The following is a 14,662-nucleotide window of genomic DNA, read 5'->3' as shown; positions in this document are numbered from 1 at the left end:
GGTAATGGAAGAGTTGCTCTTCCTTATATAACTGCTCCTGGTGACTCTAGTATCTCATTCTGGGAATCCCCTTGAAACGCTGGCCCCAAGGACTCCTGTCCTAATTCCTGAAAGATGTTTTGGGCAATGGGTAGTGGTCCAAGCTAAAAATTGACCCCTGCTTCAGAATGTAGGCGAGGGTATTTTAACTTCCCAGCCTCATTTAATCCTGTTGGCTACTTCCCACTGAAACCAGGTGGGAATTTGGGGGGAAGCAGCAGAATATTGCATGGCCTGGAAGCCACCAGATGGATAGTGTGATAGACCTTCTCTTGGAGATCTCATAAACTTTCCTTTAGGAGCCCTCGGTTTAATGTCTCATTCTATGTTTTGGATGAGCCATTAAACTGAGGCCTCTGCCCTCTTGGTTGGACATGAAATCCCATGATACTATTTCAAAGAAAGGCAGGGGAGTTTACCCTTGTCATCGTTTATTCCTTAACCAACATCATTCACACAGATTATTTGTCATTATTTAATTGCTGCTTGTGAGACCTTGCTGTGTGCAAATTGTATTTGTTACATTGCAACAGTGATTACAATTATTGGCTGTAAAATGCTTTCCTTAGTCAAGATTTGGGGCTGTTTTTCAAGTGTTAGCAGGGCTCTCACCACCTCGCAGTTGGTGTGAACTTTGCTGATGCCCAGTAAAGGTGTAAGATTTGCTAGCAAAGTACAAGAGCTCTGCCTAACATACCTTCTAGCGTGCAGGAGAGGCTGACAGGAGATCCATCCAAAGCACCACCCCTTCCAGAAATCCCCGCAAGCAAATAAAACCAGGCTGGAATCTCTGCCGAGCTGGGTTCTGTCTCACATTCTGGCTTGCAACCTTCCCATCCTTAATCCTGGCTGGAATCTCAGAACCTTTGTGTTTATTTAGTGGAGGAGGTGTTACAAATAAGGAAATGCTTTCAAAAGAATTGTGTGCAATTGTGCATTGAGGGAGAAGCATCTGACAAGACAATGTAATTATAGTAAAGGGACAGTCTCCCTTTTGTTAGCCTGCTTCAGCTGCATGTCGAAGTATCCCAATAATTCGCTTCTGCCATTTCAAGAAAGCGGAAGTAACTTTAAACAAAAAATTCCACCAATAAAGCAGGTTGTGCAATTTTGATCTGTGCAGCAACATCAAGTGGAGATCAGATAGGAAATGTCTCTTTCAAGCTTTTATATATTTTTCAAATGCACATTCACATTGGAATCAGGAAAATAAAACTGATGAACAGTTTGACAGGAACATTTGTCCCTTTAATCACACCTTATTTACCAAATACACAGTGAATTAGTCAAATGTGTGGAATATCCTTTAACATAAGTGAATATACCTATAAATGCACACTTTTTCTGGGAACTCTGGATTTGAATGTCGCAGTAACAAGATGTAAGTGCAAGGGCCTCAGCGGGGAAGCAGTGGGGGTGCTGGAATAATACTTTGTGTGTCATTAGATGATAGAAATAAAAAAAAGTTGGCTAATATTCCCACTTCTAGCCATTGACCTATACTGGAAATGCAAGCAGATTCTGTTCACGAACAGGATTGAGTTTGGCTGTGATGCTTCTCAAGTAGAACAGACCTCCACTTATTTGTAGGCACGCGTTATAAAGAATAACCATATGAGGGAGTTACTAGTGGCTCACAAGGCCGTGGAATTATATTTCACTACTGACCTTCAGGAGTGGAAGGATAAGGGGTGTTGGGAGTGGTGGGCGGTGTGGTGACTCTTTTTAAAACAGAGCATTATGTTCCTGGTAAGCATTTGAGTGATTTTCAAATTGAAAAAGCTTAATTTCCACTACTTAATATTTGCAACTAAATATAGAGGAGAATGGCAATTAATGTGAGGAAACACTTTTTACTAATATGGAAAAATTCAAACCTTGTCATAGCTGTCATATCTTCAGATATTGTGTAAAAATAATTAAGACAGGTTATCTGTTTTTCAGGTAGATGCTGAATAAATCTTGGCAGCAAGAGGTTTTCTATTTCTCTCATTTCCCCCCCAAGATATCTGACATTATTTGATGTAATAAAAAGAGAAAGTACGTAACAGTCAGGTTCTTAATTAATTTTGCTTGACTAGATGAAGATAAATGGAGCATGTTGTGGATTCATGACAACAAGGGAGGTCCACTTAATACTGTCTGTCTCTTTATCCCACCTTCTCTCATTCTCTCACTGTACCCCTTTATTTCTGCCTCTTTCTGGATATGTTATATGGTAATTAGTGGTCGAAAGCAGATCGGTGACATTCTGTGCACTGCTCTTTCCTATTTAACTTATTTCCTGCTCTCTTCAATCAAGACCTAATGGAAATTTCAATTCCCTTTGCTAAAAGGGAGGGAATCTACCCCATGTATTTAGTTGTATGAGGAGATCCAATGACAGATCAGAAAAGCCATGAAAATCTGGGTCTCAGGTGCTGTTAGTTCTCTGTGGCTCCAGCCCTCTATGTTAAAGAGTGTCACCAACGGTGGGAATATGCAGCATATCCCATTGATAACACCACGATGCAAAAATATCTTACCCCCCCCTTCAGTCTCTTTCTCTGTCTCCCATTCTCTCGTTTTTCTTCTTTCCTCTTCTCTATTAGCTGTTTCTGAACAACTATAAAACAAGAAACAAAGGCTTGTTTTAGCAGCTCCCAGACATTGCTGTTTAAATTACCTTTTCTCACAAAAAGTGACTGTCTGTCGAGGGATTCTGTAATAGCCCCTGTTGACAGTTCTGGATGGTGCGTGTATGGCAGCACAGACTGATCATTATGGTACCCATTCTCCAATCGTTTATTTTTTCAACTGTTAAACAATAGGTTGTTGATTGTGTGGACAAGGCCAGAACAATTAAGTTCTGTGTTTAATGGTAGACCAGCATTTTAATGCCCTCTCTTAATAATGGTCTCATTATTGTTTTTTTCTCTCCTTAGACTGGGCCTCGGGAGGAGGAATATTTTGTGGAGGTACGTCATTATTTTGCAAATTTCGATTAGCCCATCATGTTGTATGTGTTACACACAAAAAAAATCACAGCTAATTAAAGCATCCAGATAGGCCACTGGTATTCAAGCACATAATTTAAAAGGTGGCGTACTTGATTGGCTGGCTAAAAGGTGGTAAAAAGAGGGGATTAGGCCAGTTGCTGTGGTAACTCCCACTTCCCATCTGCACAGAACAATGCACTTGTGTTTCTCTCCCACCTTGGTGCAGAAATTGGTTTTGTTTTGAGAGGAAAGGGCTTTATGAGGAATTGGAATTCAGCCTAGCAGGATGGAGTTTTAGAGCTGTTAGAGGAGACCACTGGGGATAACAGAGATGAAAGGTCACGGCAGACTCCAAGGACACCAAAGGTCACTGCTTCTTACAACAATACTTTGTCTTCTGTGATTTTCAGCTAAATGAAAGGTACTGGCTTGTCAGGAAACAAATATCTCAGCTTTACCAGGTGGACTCACCCAAAGAGACTTACAATTCACTGTTCAAAGAGTTTAAAGGAGTCTTTTTTAACTTGTTTTTTGTTGAGGTTTTATTTATTTCCAGCCACCGGCACCGCCCCCCCCCCCCCCCCCCCCCCCCACCCCGACACGTACACATCCTCACATCAACTTACCCTTTGGATAAGAAGGCAAATAAGCCATAATCTTCTCCAGTTTTTGTGACTCCAGCTTGGATCTCTGTTCACTGAGCAGTTGTATATAGTCGGCTACGCTTTGCTAAGGCCAAAGGAGCTCAGCCTAATTTCCCCATGTCTGGTTTCTTACCTACTGCTGTACATGGGGCATGTCACAACTCCAGTGAAGTTATGGTAGTGAGATACCGATGGCCATGGGAACCTGCGGGAGATAGAGTGGTTAAGACGGTGACTCATTCCTGGATATAACCAGCAGGCGCGCCTGGAAGGAAGGGAACAATATTGGCATGGACTACATAAAGCCTGAGACTAAATACCAATTGTCTTCTACCTTTAAAGTGTTAGCCATGGCTCAGTTGGTAGCCCATTTGGGTCAAAAGGTTGTGAGTTCAAGTCCCACTCCAAAGATTTGAGCACAAAAACCAAGGCTGACTGTCCAGGGGAGTGCTGCGCTGTCAGAGGTGCAGTTTTTCGAATGAGACATGAAACAGAGGCCCCATTTGCTCCCTCAGGTGAATGTGAAAGATCCCATAGCATTTTTCAAAGAAAAGCCAGAGAGCTCTCCCTGGTCTCTCAGCTAATATTTATCCCTCAATCAACATCACCCAAAAAACAGATGATCTGATCATTATCACATTGCTGTTTGTGGAAACCTGATGCGCGAAAATTGGTTACCCTGTTTCCCACATTACAACAGTCTCCACACTTCAAATACACTTCATTGTCTGTAAAGTGCTTTGGCATGTCCCAAGGTTGTGAAAGGTGTTATATAAATGAAAATCTTTTTTCGCAATTTCACCTCGATTACATTTCACTTGGGGAGAATATTGAGGTTTTTTTTTAAATACTGTGCAGATTATTAAAGGAATTAATGGATATAAAATGGGTTTGTCTTTCTTTCAGTGTAATAATGCTAATTGACATCCCTTCTTGCATGGTGACCTGAACAGGAAAAAGTTTAATAGAAATAAAATGAAGGAGATAAAACGCCTTCACCCAAAGTGATTATTTCATTTCAGCCTCAGTTGTACATAGAACAATACAGGAGTAAGGGAATGGGTCTAAAGAGCAATGAGGAAGTTAATTGTGCATTTGAATTAGAACAGGGAAACTCTGCTCATCTGCCAACCAAGCTATGACTGGAACATGATATAAACTATGCATTCTAGTTGCACTTTACCCCATTGAGACTGTTTACTTTGTCGAACAAAATAAACGTTGGAAATTCCAGTGGTGCAGGTGGGCATTTTGCCGTGAGCAAGTGTCACAAGATGGAGTATCAGGTGATTGAAAAATCATGTAATCAAATCTTCAGGTATTCAGTCAACCAGAGTTGGCAACCTGGGTTAGGAGCAGGCTGAGAATTCCTCTCGGATATTTGCTATTCTGCTGATGAAAATTAATTGAAATCATCAGTAATAAGGCACAGAAACGAGGGGAATACATGAACTTCAAAAGACCTTTGGTAACTGGTTTTCATTTTAGAAAATTTTGCACATTAAAATGTGAACTATCTGGTCAAAAACCAGACAGGTGGCAATCCTTTTTTGCGTATCCATGGACTATGATGGACAGAGTGAATTTATGAGTATGCTACTACCTGTTCATGAAGCTTATAAGCGCAATCAGAAGAACCTTTGAATTATATTCAACAATACGCAACATATTGTGGGGTGGGAGAAATGACATGGACTGCTATCTTCCCTACCATGAACAATCTGTACCACCTGGGAACTCCAAGTCACCATTTGTATCCTGAACAACTACATCTGCAGGAAGTGTCATCATTTGGAACTGCATAAGCTCAAGGTTTTGGAGCTTGAGGTGATGTCACTGCAGTGCATCCACGAGGTTGAGAGCTTCGTGGATAGCACATTAATAGATGTGGTCACTCTGTGTTTAAGGTTGTGCAGGTATAGAGTGAATGGGTGACCGCCAAGCAAAATGGAGGACCAGGGCCCTTCAGTGCACCTCATTCTCTAATTGGTTTTTACTGGTGAGAATGATGATTCATCTCTAGGAGGCAGGAGGAAGATCAGGAAAGCAATAATGATAGAAGATTCTATTTGTAGAGCTAGTGTGGTGCAGCCTGGCTTGTCTCTGCATAAGCCTTTAAATGCAGTGAGCAGCCTCGTCAAGTCTGCTTGCTGTTCTGCACTTAGGTGGGTGAATACGGAGTCTAAGCTCGTTAGTATCTAAGTGTTGGTTAGTCGGGTAGTAGGGGGTTCAATGTGGGCCACACCCACACTCCTTCCAATTCAGCCCCACCGCTACCCTCAACCTCTAGGTTCGTGACAATGGGACAAACTGTTACCTGCTTATCCCCCTCTTGGCTGTGATATTGCTTTATCATGTTGATGTGACACAGCCATTGCTTTTTCCCCTGATCTGGGGTCTCAATTAGATAGTTAGCTTCCCTGGGCTTCTTTGCTACTCTGTATGGGTCACTGCACTGGGCCTTTAAGTGTCCACCTGGTATTGGTAGGAGCACTAACACGTAAGCTCCTGGCTGAAAGGTTCGGGCCCTGGCATGTTTGGTCTGCCTGTTTCTTCATGGCTGTCTGGGAGATTTCCAAATGTTCTCAGGTCACATCACAGGCTCTCATGAGTCACTCCAGAACACTGTTACATAGTCTAACATAGAAAATTCCTCCTTCTGTTCTAAAAAAATTGAGTAAAACCGGTGGGCTCATTGAGTGTGTCCCTGGTTACAAACAGAAGAAAACATAATCCTTTATCGCAGTCAAGTGGTACTCATGGCAGTATTCCCTGATCATTGTTTTTAGTGTCTGGTGGTACCATTCTAGCTCTGACTGTGGGTGATATTCTGAAGATTTCAGCTGGATCACACCCAGGTTACCCATGACTTCCTGGAATATTTTGGACATAAAATTTGACCCTGATCCGACTGGATCTTGGTGGGCAGCCCATACCTGGTAAAGAATTGGGTCAATTCCCTCACCACTGTTTTGGCAGATACGGTTCTCAAGGAAACAGCCTCACAGCCACATCCATGATGGTAAGGATATACTGGTGGTCCCCTTTTGTTTTGCGCAGAGGCCCCACACAGTCCACACAGTTTGCTGAATGGTTCCGCAAAAGCCGGCATGGGAATCATAAGTGCAGGTCTTATTGCAGGCTGGGGTTTTCCCACAACGTAGCAGGTTCTACAAAACCTTACTACATCCCTGTGGAGGTGTGGCCAGTAAAAATGCTGGGTGATGCGGGCTTGGGTTTTGCATATACCAACATGTCCAGCCATCAGAATTTCGTGAGCTAGTCACAATATTTCCCTGCTGTACCTCGGCAGCAGCACTACCTGGTGGATCACTGTCCACTCCTCGTTTTCAGGTCAGTGAGGGGGTCTCCATTACCTCATCAGTGCCTCATTTTTTAATGTAGTGCCATTCAGGGACTGCCTCTGCCTCAGTGTGGGCAGTCTGAGCTGATGTTTTGGGTCAGCTTGCTGGGTCTCTACCAAGGAAGACTTTTTTATTACCTCCTTAGGGTCTTCTAGACTCCCGAGAAAAGTTTCCGATAGCCAGACCGTAGGGCCTTCTGTCTGTAGTGCCAATTCAACCTCCACTGACAGAGCTTGTCTGACTAAAGACCGCATTACCACACAGTCAGGGAAAATGTCAGACACTTTTTCCTGCAGCTGTTCTGTCTCCCTGACCCCTTGGCTTCTCTGAGAACACTGGGGATGCTATTACCTTTGATCCTGCCAGGTCATTGCCAAGGAGCAGGTCGACCCTGTCCACAGGCAAACTGGGGTCGACTCCCACGGTCACTGGTCAAGACACAAGTCCGCACTCCAGATACACCCCGTATAAGGGGATGGGCAAGGACCCTCCTTCAATAGTAAATAGGTAATAAATAGATCTTCCTTGGTCGAGGCTCAGCAAGCTGACCAACTGTTAAAAACATCAGCTCAGACTGCCCACGCTGAAGCTGAGGTGGAGGCAGTCCCTGAATGCCACTACATGAAGCATTCGCAATAATCTTCAGTCAGAATTGCCTCCTCCGGAGGTCCCCAGCATCACAGATGTCTGTCTTCAGCCAATTTGATTCAATCCATGTGATATCAAGAAACGGCTGAAGGCACTGGATACTGCAAAGGTTATGAGCCCTGACAACATTCCGGCAATAGCACTGAAAACTTGTGCTCCAGAACTTGCCACGCCCCTAGCCAAGCTGTTACAGTACAGCTACAAACTGGCATCTACCCGGCTATGTGGAAAATTGCCCAGGTATGTCCTGTACACAAAAAGCAGCACAAATCCAACTCAGTCAATTACCGCCCCATCAGTCTACTCTCCGTCATCAGTAAGGTAATGGAAGGGGTCATCAACAGTGCTTTCAAGCACTGCTTGGTTATTGCTTAGCAATAACCTGCTCACTGATGCCCAGTTTGGGTTCCGCCAGGGCCACTCAGCTCCTGACCTCATTACAGCCTTGGTTCAAACATGGGCAAAAGACCTGAACTCCCGAGGTGAGGTGAGAGTGACTGCCCTTGACATCAAGGCAGCATTTGACCGAGTGTGGCATCAAGGAGCCCTAGCAAAACTGGAGTGAATGGGAATCAGGGGGAAAACTCTCTGCTGGTTGGAGTCATACCTAGCACAAAAGAAGATGGTTATGGTTGTTGGAGGTCAGTCATTCAGCTCCAGGATATCACTGCAGGAGTTCCTCAGGGTAGCATCCCAGGCCCAACCATCTTCAGCTGGTTCATCAATGACCTTCCTTCCATCATAAGATCAGAAGTGGGGATGTTTGCTGATGATTGCACAATGTTCAGCACTATTCGCGACTCCTCAGATACTGAAGCAGTCCATGTCCAAATGCAGCAAGACCTGGACAATATCCAGGCTTGGGCTGACAACTGGCAAGTAACATTCACGCCACACAACTGTCAGGCAATGACTATCTCCAACAAGAGAGAATCCAACCACCGCCCCTTGATGTTCAGTGACATTACCATCACTGAATCCCCCAATATCAACATGCTGGGGGTTACCATTGACCAGAAACTGAACTGGATCAGCCATATATTGTGGCTACAAGAGCAGTTCAGGGGCTAAGAATCGTGCGACGTGTGACTCCCCAAAGCCTGTCCACCATCTACAAGGCACAAGTCAGGAGTGTGATGGAATACTCCCCACTTGCCTGGATGAATGCAGCTCCTACAACACTCAAGAAGCTGGACACCATCCAGGACAAAGCAGTCTGCTTGATTGGCACCACATCCACAAACATTCACTCCCTCCACCACCGGCGCACAGTAGCAGCAGTGTGTACCATCTACAAGATGCACTACAGAAATTCACCAAGGCTCCTCAGACAGCACCTTCCAAAACCATGACCACTACCACCTATAAAGATAAGGGCAGCAGATGTTCCCCTACAAGTCATTCACCATTCTGGCTTGGAAATATATCGCCATTCCTTCACTGTCGCTAGGTCAAAATCCTGGGACTCCCTCCCTAACAGCACTGTGGGTGTACCTATACCACATGGACTGCAGCGGTTCAAGAAGGCAGCTCACCACCACTTTCTCAAGGGCAACTAGGGATGGGCAATAAATGCTAGCCCAGCGAAGCCCACATCTGTGAATGAATATAAAAAAAAGTCCCTTTACAAACACCTTGACATTACTGCACACCCTGTTGGGAAGGTCATGCCTTTTCCCAGCAGCAGAGTTTGGCTGGCCCCTGTTTCCCTCAGTATTATTACAGGCTTACGCGTCTCACCCTGGGGAAATGTGACCACCCTTCCTTCGGATACAAAATCCTTGTAACTCTCAGGGATTTGTTTAATCTCATCTGCACTCTTAGGAGTGCATCGACAGGGATTCACACCCGCAGTCAGAGTCATAGCCTGGTCTGCCATGCTCTCTGACTCCCGTTCTCTGCGCAGGGGGTTGCGCCCTGATAAATCCCACTGCTTTTTCCTGTAACCTCCAGCAATTTGCCCGGAGGTGCCTTACCTTTTGGCTGTTAAAACACACAGGCTTCTTGGCCTCACTTTTCATCTCAGCACCACCCTTTCTGTCCTGAGGAGGGCCCCCAGCATTTCCCTCTCTCCCATGGGTGCTCAGTTTTCTAACACTCCACCTCCCGAGTTGGTTGGGGGTGACTAAGGTAGGGTCTCTTCTGGAACAAGCGTTTTTGGATCAGCTCATAATCATCAGCCAGTGTGGCTGCCTGCCTGGCTCCTGTTACCCTCTGTTCCTCAAGGTGTGTTCTTATTGGGAGGGGTGTGGAGTTTTTAAACTTCTCAAGGAGAATTATCTTATGGAGGTCTTCATAAGTAGCTTATGTTTTAAGTGCCTGCACCCATTGGTCAAAAGCAAGTTGCTTAAGCCTTTCAAATTCCAGGTACGTCTGGTCAGGCCATTTGCTGAGGATATGGAATTTCTGATGGTACGCCTCCGGCACTAACTGGTATGCACTTAAAATAGCCCATTTTGCTGCCTCAGTCAGTGGCACTTTCCTCAGGCAAGAGGGAGTAAACCTCGTGAGCTTTCCCCGAAAGTTTACTTTGCAGTAATGAGGACCAATGTTGGACTGGCCACTGCTGTGTTAACCGCTTGAAAGAGATAAAGAAGGCTTCCACCTCTGCTTCATCAAACTTAGGGATTAAATGAGCAAATGGATTGCCTCAGCCCTTAAATCTGAGCTAGTGGTGTCTTCAAGGGACGTAGTAGGATCCCTGCCCCTCAGCTCGAGCTGTTTTAGTTAAAAAACCCTTTCTCTCTCTTCTCTTCGTGCCGTTTCCTGTCTTTTCTCTTTCTCTTCCCTGAAACCCTAATTTCCGCTGCTCCAATTTTAATCTCTCTATGCCTACTCTATGGGCTGAATTTTGCTGTCGGCAAGCAGGGGGCGGGGGCCGCTCGCAGACGCGCAAAATGACACGGAATGACATCAGGGGGAACCCCCGACCTCATCCCGCCCCATTTAAATCTTCAGGAAGGTGGGGGCACAGCAAAATCAGCTCGGGCCCGCCGACCTGTAAATGGCCAATTGAGGCCATTGACAGGATCATTAAAACAATTAAAGGACCTGCCCGTCCAACCTTAAGGTTGGTGGGCAGGCCAGGAGCCCCGGCGGGCTTCTGCAAAAACATGAAACCTCATCCACCAACGGGATGAGGTTTCATGTAGGGTTTAAAAAAGTTTAATAAAGTTTTGCTGTAATTTATGAACATGTCCCATCTCATGTGTCACATTGTCACATGAGGGGGACATGTTCAGGATTTTTTTATTTTTCTATTTTTAATGTTTGTACAACTTTCAGCGATCTCCCTGAGGCAGCATTTTGCCTCAGGGAGATGTGCACTCTTTCGTGCGCATGCGCGAAAGAGCGCACTCTTGCATTTGGGGAATCCCCCCCCTGCCCGCATAGGAAGCACATAGCGCTTCCCTCCGGATGTCACGCTGGGCGGGCCTTAATTGGCCCGCCCACTTAAAATGGCGACAGGGCCCGCTTCTCCGGCGGGGATCGGCTCCCCACCCGCTGGAGATTAGGTCGGGCCCACCTGCCTGGTAGGCAGAAAATTCTGCCCTATCTGTTTTGTCGTCCTATATTTCCACCTGTCGACTAGTGGCTGCCACTTTAAAAATATTGGGTTTTCTGGCTTTCGAGCGAATTTCTAATCCTATGTGCCTCGATAAACCTTTTAACTGTTCAAGGGACAGTCCTCAAAAGTGATTTCCTCCAATTCTCCTAGAAAAGCACTGGCATCAAATGTAGTAGTACAGACTCAAGAAAACCTTTTTGCAGTTTTGAAAATTGGTTTCAAAGGAACAATTTACTTTCTCCGCTGTAATTCATTTGTTTTGTCTGTGGGAACAATCCCAGCACTGAGCCCCTAATTTGTTACAACCAGTCCCCGGGCAGGATTCCCCCAAATTGTTATGCTCCCAGGTGAGGAGAGATGAACTGGCTCCCTTTCTTTATTCAACCCCCTCGGCTGGTCGCAGAAAGGTTAATTTAAAAAGCATCCCTTCCCCCGTGTATACCTTTTCCCAGTCCAAATGTATTTACATTTTAAAAGGGAGCCATTTTAACCAGGCTGCCTTCCGTCAAAGGAAGAGTGAGTTTATTAGTTGCTCAACGTGAGAAAAGTAATAAAAATGCAACACAGATACACACAGATTTGAAATGAGAAATTGGGTCCAAAAATACAAGTTTAAAAGATATACGAATCAGTCCTTTGGCTTGTCCGTGAGAAGTAGATGGTGAAATGTTGCAGCCGTTAAGTTGGGGTGATCCTAGTAGTGCTGAATTTGGCAATTGAGCAGTTGGTTTGGGGATTCTTGGTTCTGCAGGTTAGCTAGAAGGAGTTGTCCTGTTTCTTTTTCGACTGTGGCTTTGCTGACCTGTGACTTGCTTCCAGCAACGAGAGAGAGAGCTTTTCTAACTGGATGCCCAGTTGGTGTTCTTCAGCTGTGTTAGAACAGAACACCAGACTAGCACAAAGAGCTAGGGTTGCAGTTGGCTTTTTAAAAGCCCTTTCCTTGTGTATTCCTGCCCAGATCTGTTTTCTTTTCAACTCAGTTCATTTTCACAATCTGAGATATAGCTCAACAGTGGTTTTGGCTGAGATGGTAATCATTTTCCATTACTTCCGCAACCACAGGAGATTACAGTTCAGTTTGCATTGTATCTTTTCCTTTGAAGTGACTCTGTCTGAAGTAGGCTGTCACACCTTTTAGGTGGGATATTCTGTTCTCTCTCAACTAGTTGGTCAAGTAAACCATATAGGAGTTTTCCAGCAGGTGGTTACCATATACAGTCTCAGCCAGCTTTTGCTTGTATGTCCTTTTTAAAAAAAAACACGTCTTACTTAAAGGTTTGATATGTCCATAAGTAATTTGGTGATTGGATCCATGGTGAGGATGGTAGACATGGACAGGCTAGTGGAATGGGCATGGCAGATGAAACTTATTACAGAGAAATATATTTTGGAAGGAAGAGCAAGAAGAGGCATAGACCTAGGGGTACATGTGCACAAATCATTTAAGGTAGCAGGGCAGGTTGAGAAAGTGGTTAAAAAGACAGATGGGATTCTGGACTTTATAAATCAAGTCATTCAGTATAAAAGCAAAGAAGTTACAATGAACCTTTATAACATACTGGTTTGGTCTCAACTGGATTATTGTGTCCAATTCTGGGTACCGCACTACAGGAAGGATGTGAAGGCTTTAAATAGGGTCACTGGGTAAAAACCCTGGAACTCCCTACCTAACAGCACTGTGGGTGTACATATACCACATGGACTGCAGGGTTTCAAGAAGGCAGCTCACCACCACCTTCTCAAGGGCAATTAAGAATGGGTAATAACTGCTGGCCCAGCCAGTGAAGCCCACATCCCATGAATGAATAAAATAAAGATTTTCAAGAATGGCTGTAGGGATGACGGACTTCATTTAAGAGGACATATTGGAGAATCTGGGGTTGTTGTCCTGAGGTAGAGAGGAGATTTGATAGAGGTTTTAAAATCATGAGGGTTCTGGACAGTGTAAATAGAGAGAAACTGTTTCCATTCACAGGGGGGGTCAAAAACCAAGGGACACAGGTTTAAAGTGATTGTCAAAAGAACTAAAGGTAACATGAGAATATATTTCTTTATGAAGTGAGGGGTTAGGACCCAGAATGGACTGCCTGAGAGCGAGGCTTATTCCACTGTATCTTTCAATGGGGAACTGGACGAGTACCTGAAGTGAAAAAATTTGTCGAGTTACAGGGACAGGGCAGGCAAGTTGGACCAGCTGAATTGCTCTCCCAGAGAGCCAGCATGGTCACCACAGGCTGAATGGCCTCCTTCCTGTGCTGTAACCATTCAATGAATCCATTGAGGTAATTTCGCCTGTATGCTAGTTAGAAATAGGATCAAAGGGTGCAAATTAAAAACAGTGATTGTACAAATCATAGGCTTCACTCGAACTACCTGCTGAAATCCATTACCATAACCGTTAGACTGGGTTAAGACATAAAATCAGGCTGAGAATGTGGTTTGTACAGTTCTACTACGTAGCACTTAGAGGAAGCACAATTACCTAAATCTCCAAGATTTTGCTGTGATTTAGATGGAACAGGGCCTTCTTCCACTTGTAGACTTGTCATGCGCCAGCTGAGCATACCCAGTAGCAACCAGGCACAAGTGGCATTCACAGTGATTCAAAAATCAGGTTCACGTAGGTGCTGAGGGGAGAAGTGCAAGATGGGGCATATGATACTTTGAAGTAGGGGTGATGAATTTTTGTCCTAAAATTTCAAGAAATGACAAAGCACCGGTGACTCTACTAAGAGAAAGGGCCTTAAATGTCAATAGCCATAACTTTTTGACAAATAGGTGACCAGACACTCATGCTGGCAAAACACTACATGATGTGTGATAGATTATTTTGAGTTTCTAGATGTGCTTTTTAAAAAACCTTAAATAGGAATTTCACTTTGTTCATTTTAAATACATACAATGAGAGTGGAGGCTCTTTGGTTTGTTAAGGAAAGTTCTGAGATTCCGAAATAGTTCCTGCTTTTATAATAGTCGACTCCTGTGTCTGCTGCTCATACATAACTATTGCTACAATTCTTTATTCTCTTAGCCAGCTGCAAGCTGCTCTGGAATAAACTGGTGTCTGCTGAAAACAACAATGGCTCTCTGTAAAATCCAAATGACTTGTGTATTGCCAACATAATAAACAACTGCTGCATGTGACAGTGCCCTACACTAATGTCCTTCACTGGGAGAGAGGACTGAAGACTTTAAATAACTTTATTAACTTTTGTTTCCTGTGTGGTGATGCCATTTCTATGATCTAAATATTAACATGCAGCACTACATTATATAATGAGACTTTATCTGCTTTAAGAGTCGGCTGTTGTTTGGAATATAATGACGTGCATGGCTTTTTTTCCTCTCCAATTTTCTCCTCTCTTGAAAGCATGGGATCATTCTGAGGTGTGGTACTATAGGCACTGACTGTCGTACCTC

General features: G+C 44.3%; 1 protein-coding gene across 5 annotated transcripts in view; it reads left to right on the top strand.

The window, feature by feature from the left end:
* The window catches only part of sox6 (SRY-box transcription factor 6), a 710,993-nt gene that overhangs the window by 200,180 nt on the left and 496,151 nt on the right, over positions 1-14,662 (top strand). For all 5 annotated transcript variants that reach the window (XM_078549279.1, XM_078549274.1, XM_078549275.1 and 2 more), the window contains one exon: positions 2,964-2,996. Coding sequence is in view for 4 of the 5 variants with exons in the window: in XM_078549274.1 (XP_078405400.1) it covers positions 2,964-2,996 (33 nt within the window). In the remaining variant the exon portion in view is untranslated. The remainder of the gene's footprint in view (positions 1-2,963; positions 2,997-14,662) is intronic.

Source organism: Cetorhinus maximus, chromosome 9 (genome assembly GCF_964194155.1).
Source record: "Cetorhinus maximus chromosome 9, sCetMax3.hap1.1, whole genome shotgun sequence".
NCBI lineage: Eukaryota > Metazoa > Chordata > Chondrichthyes > Lamniformes > Cetorhinidae > Cetorhinus > Cetorhinus maximus.
The sequence above is the reverse complement of the archived record's forward strand: the minus strand, read 5'-3'. Positions and strand labels throughout refer to the sequence as shown.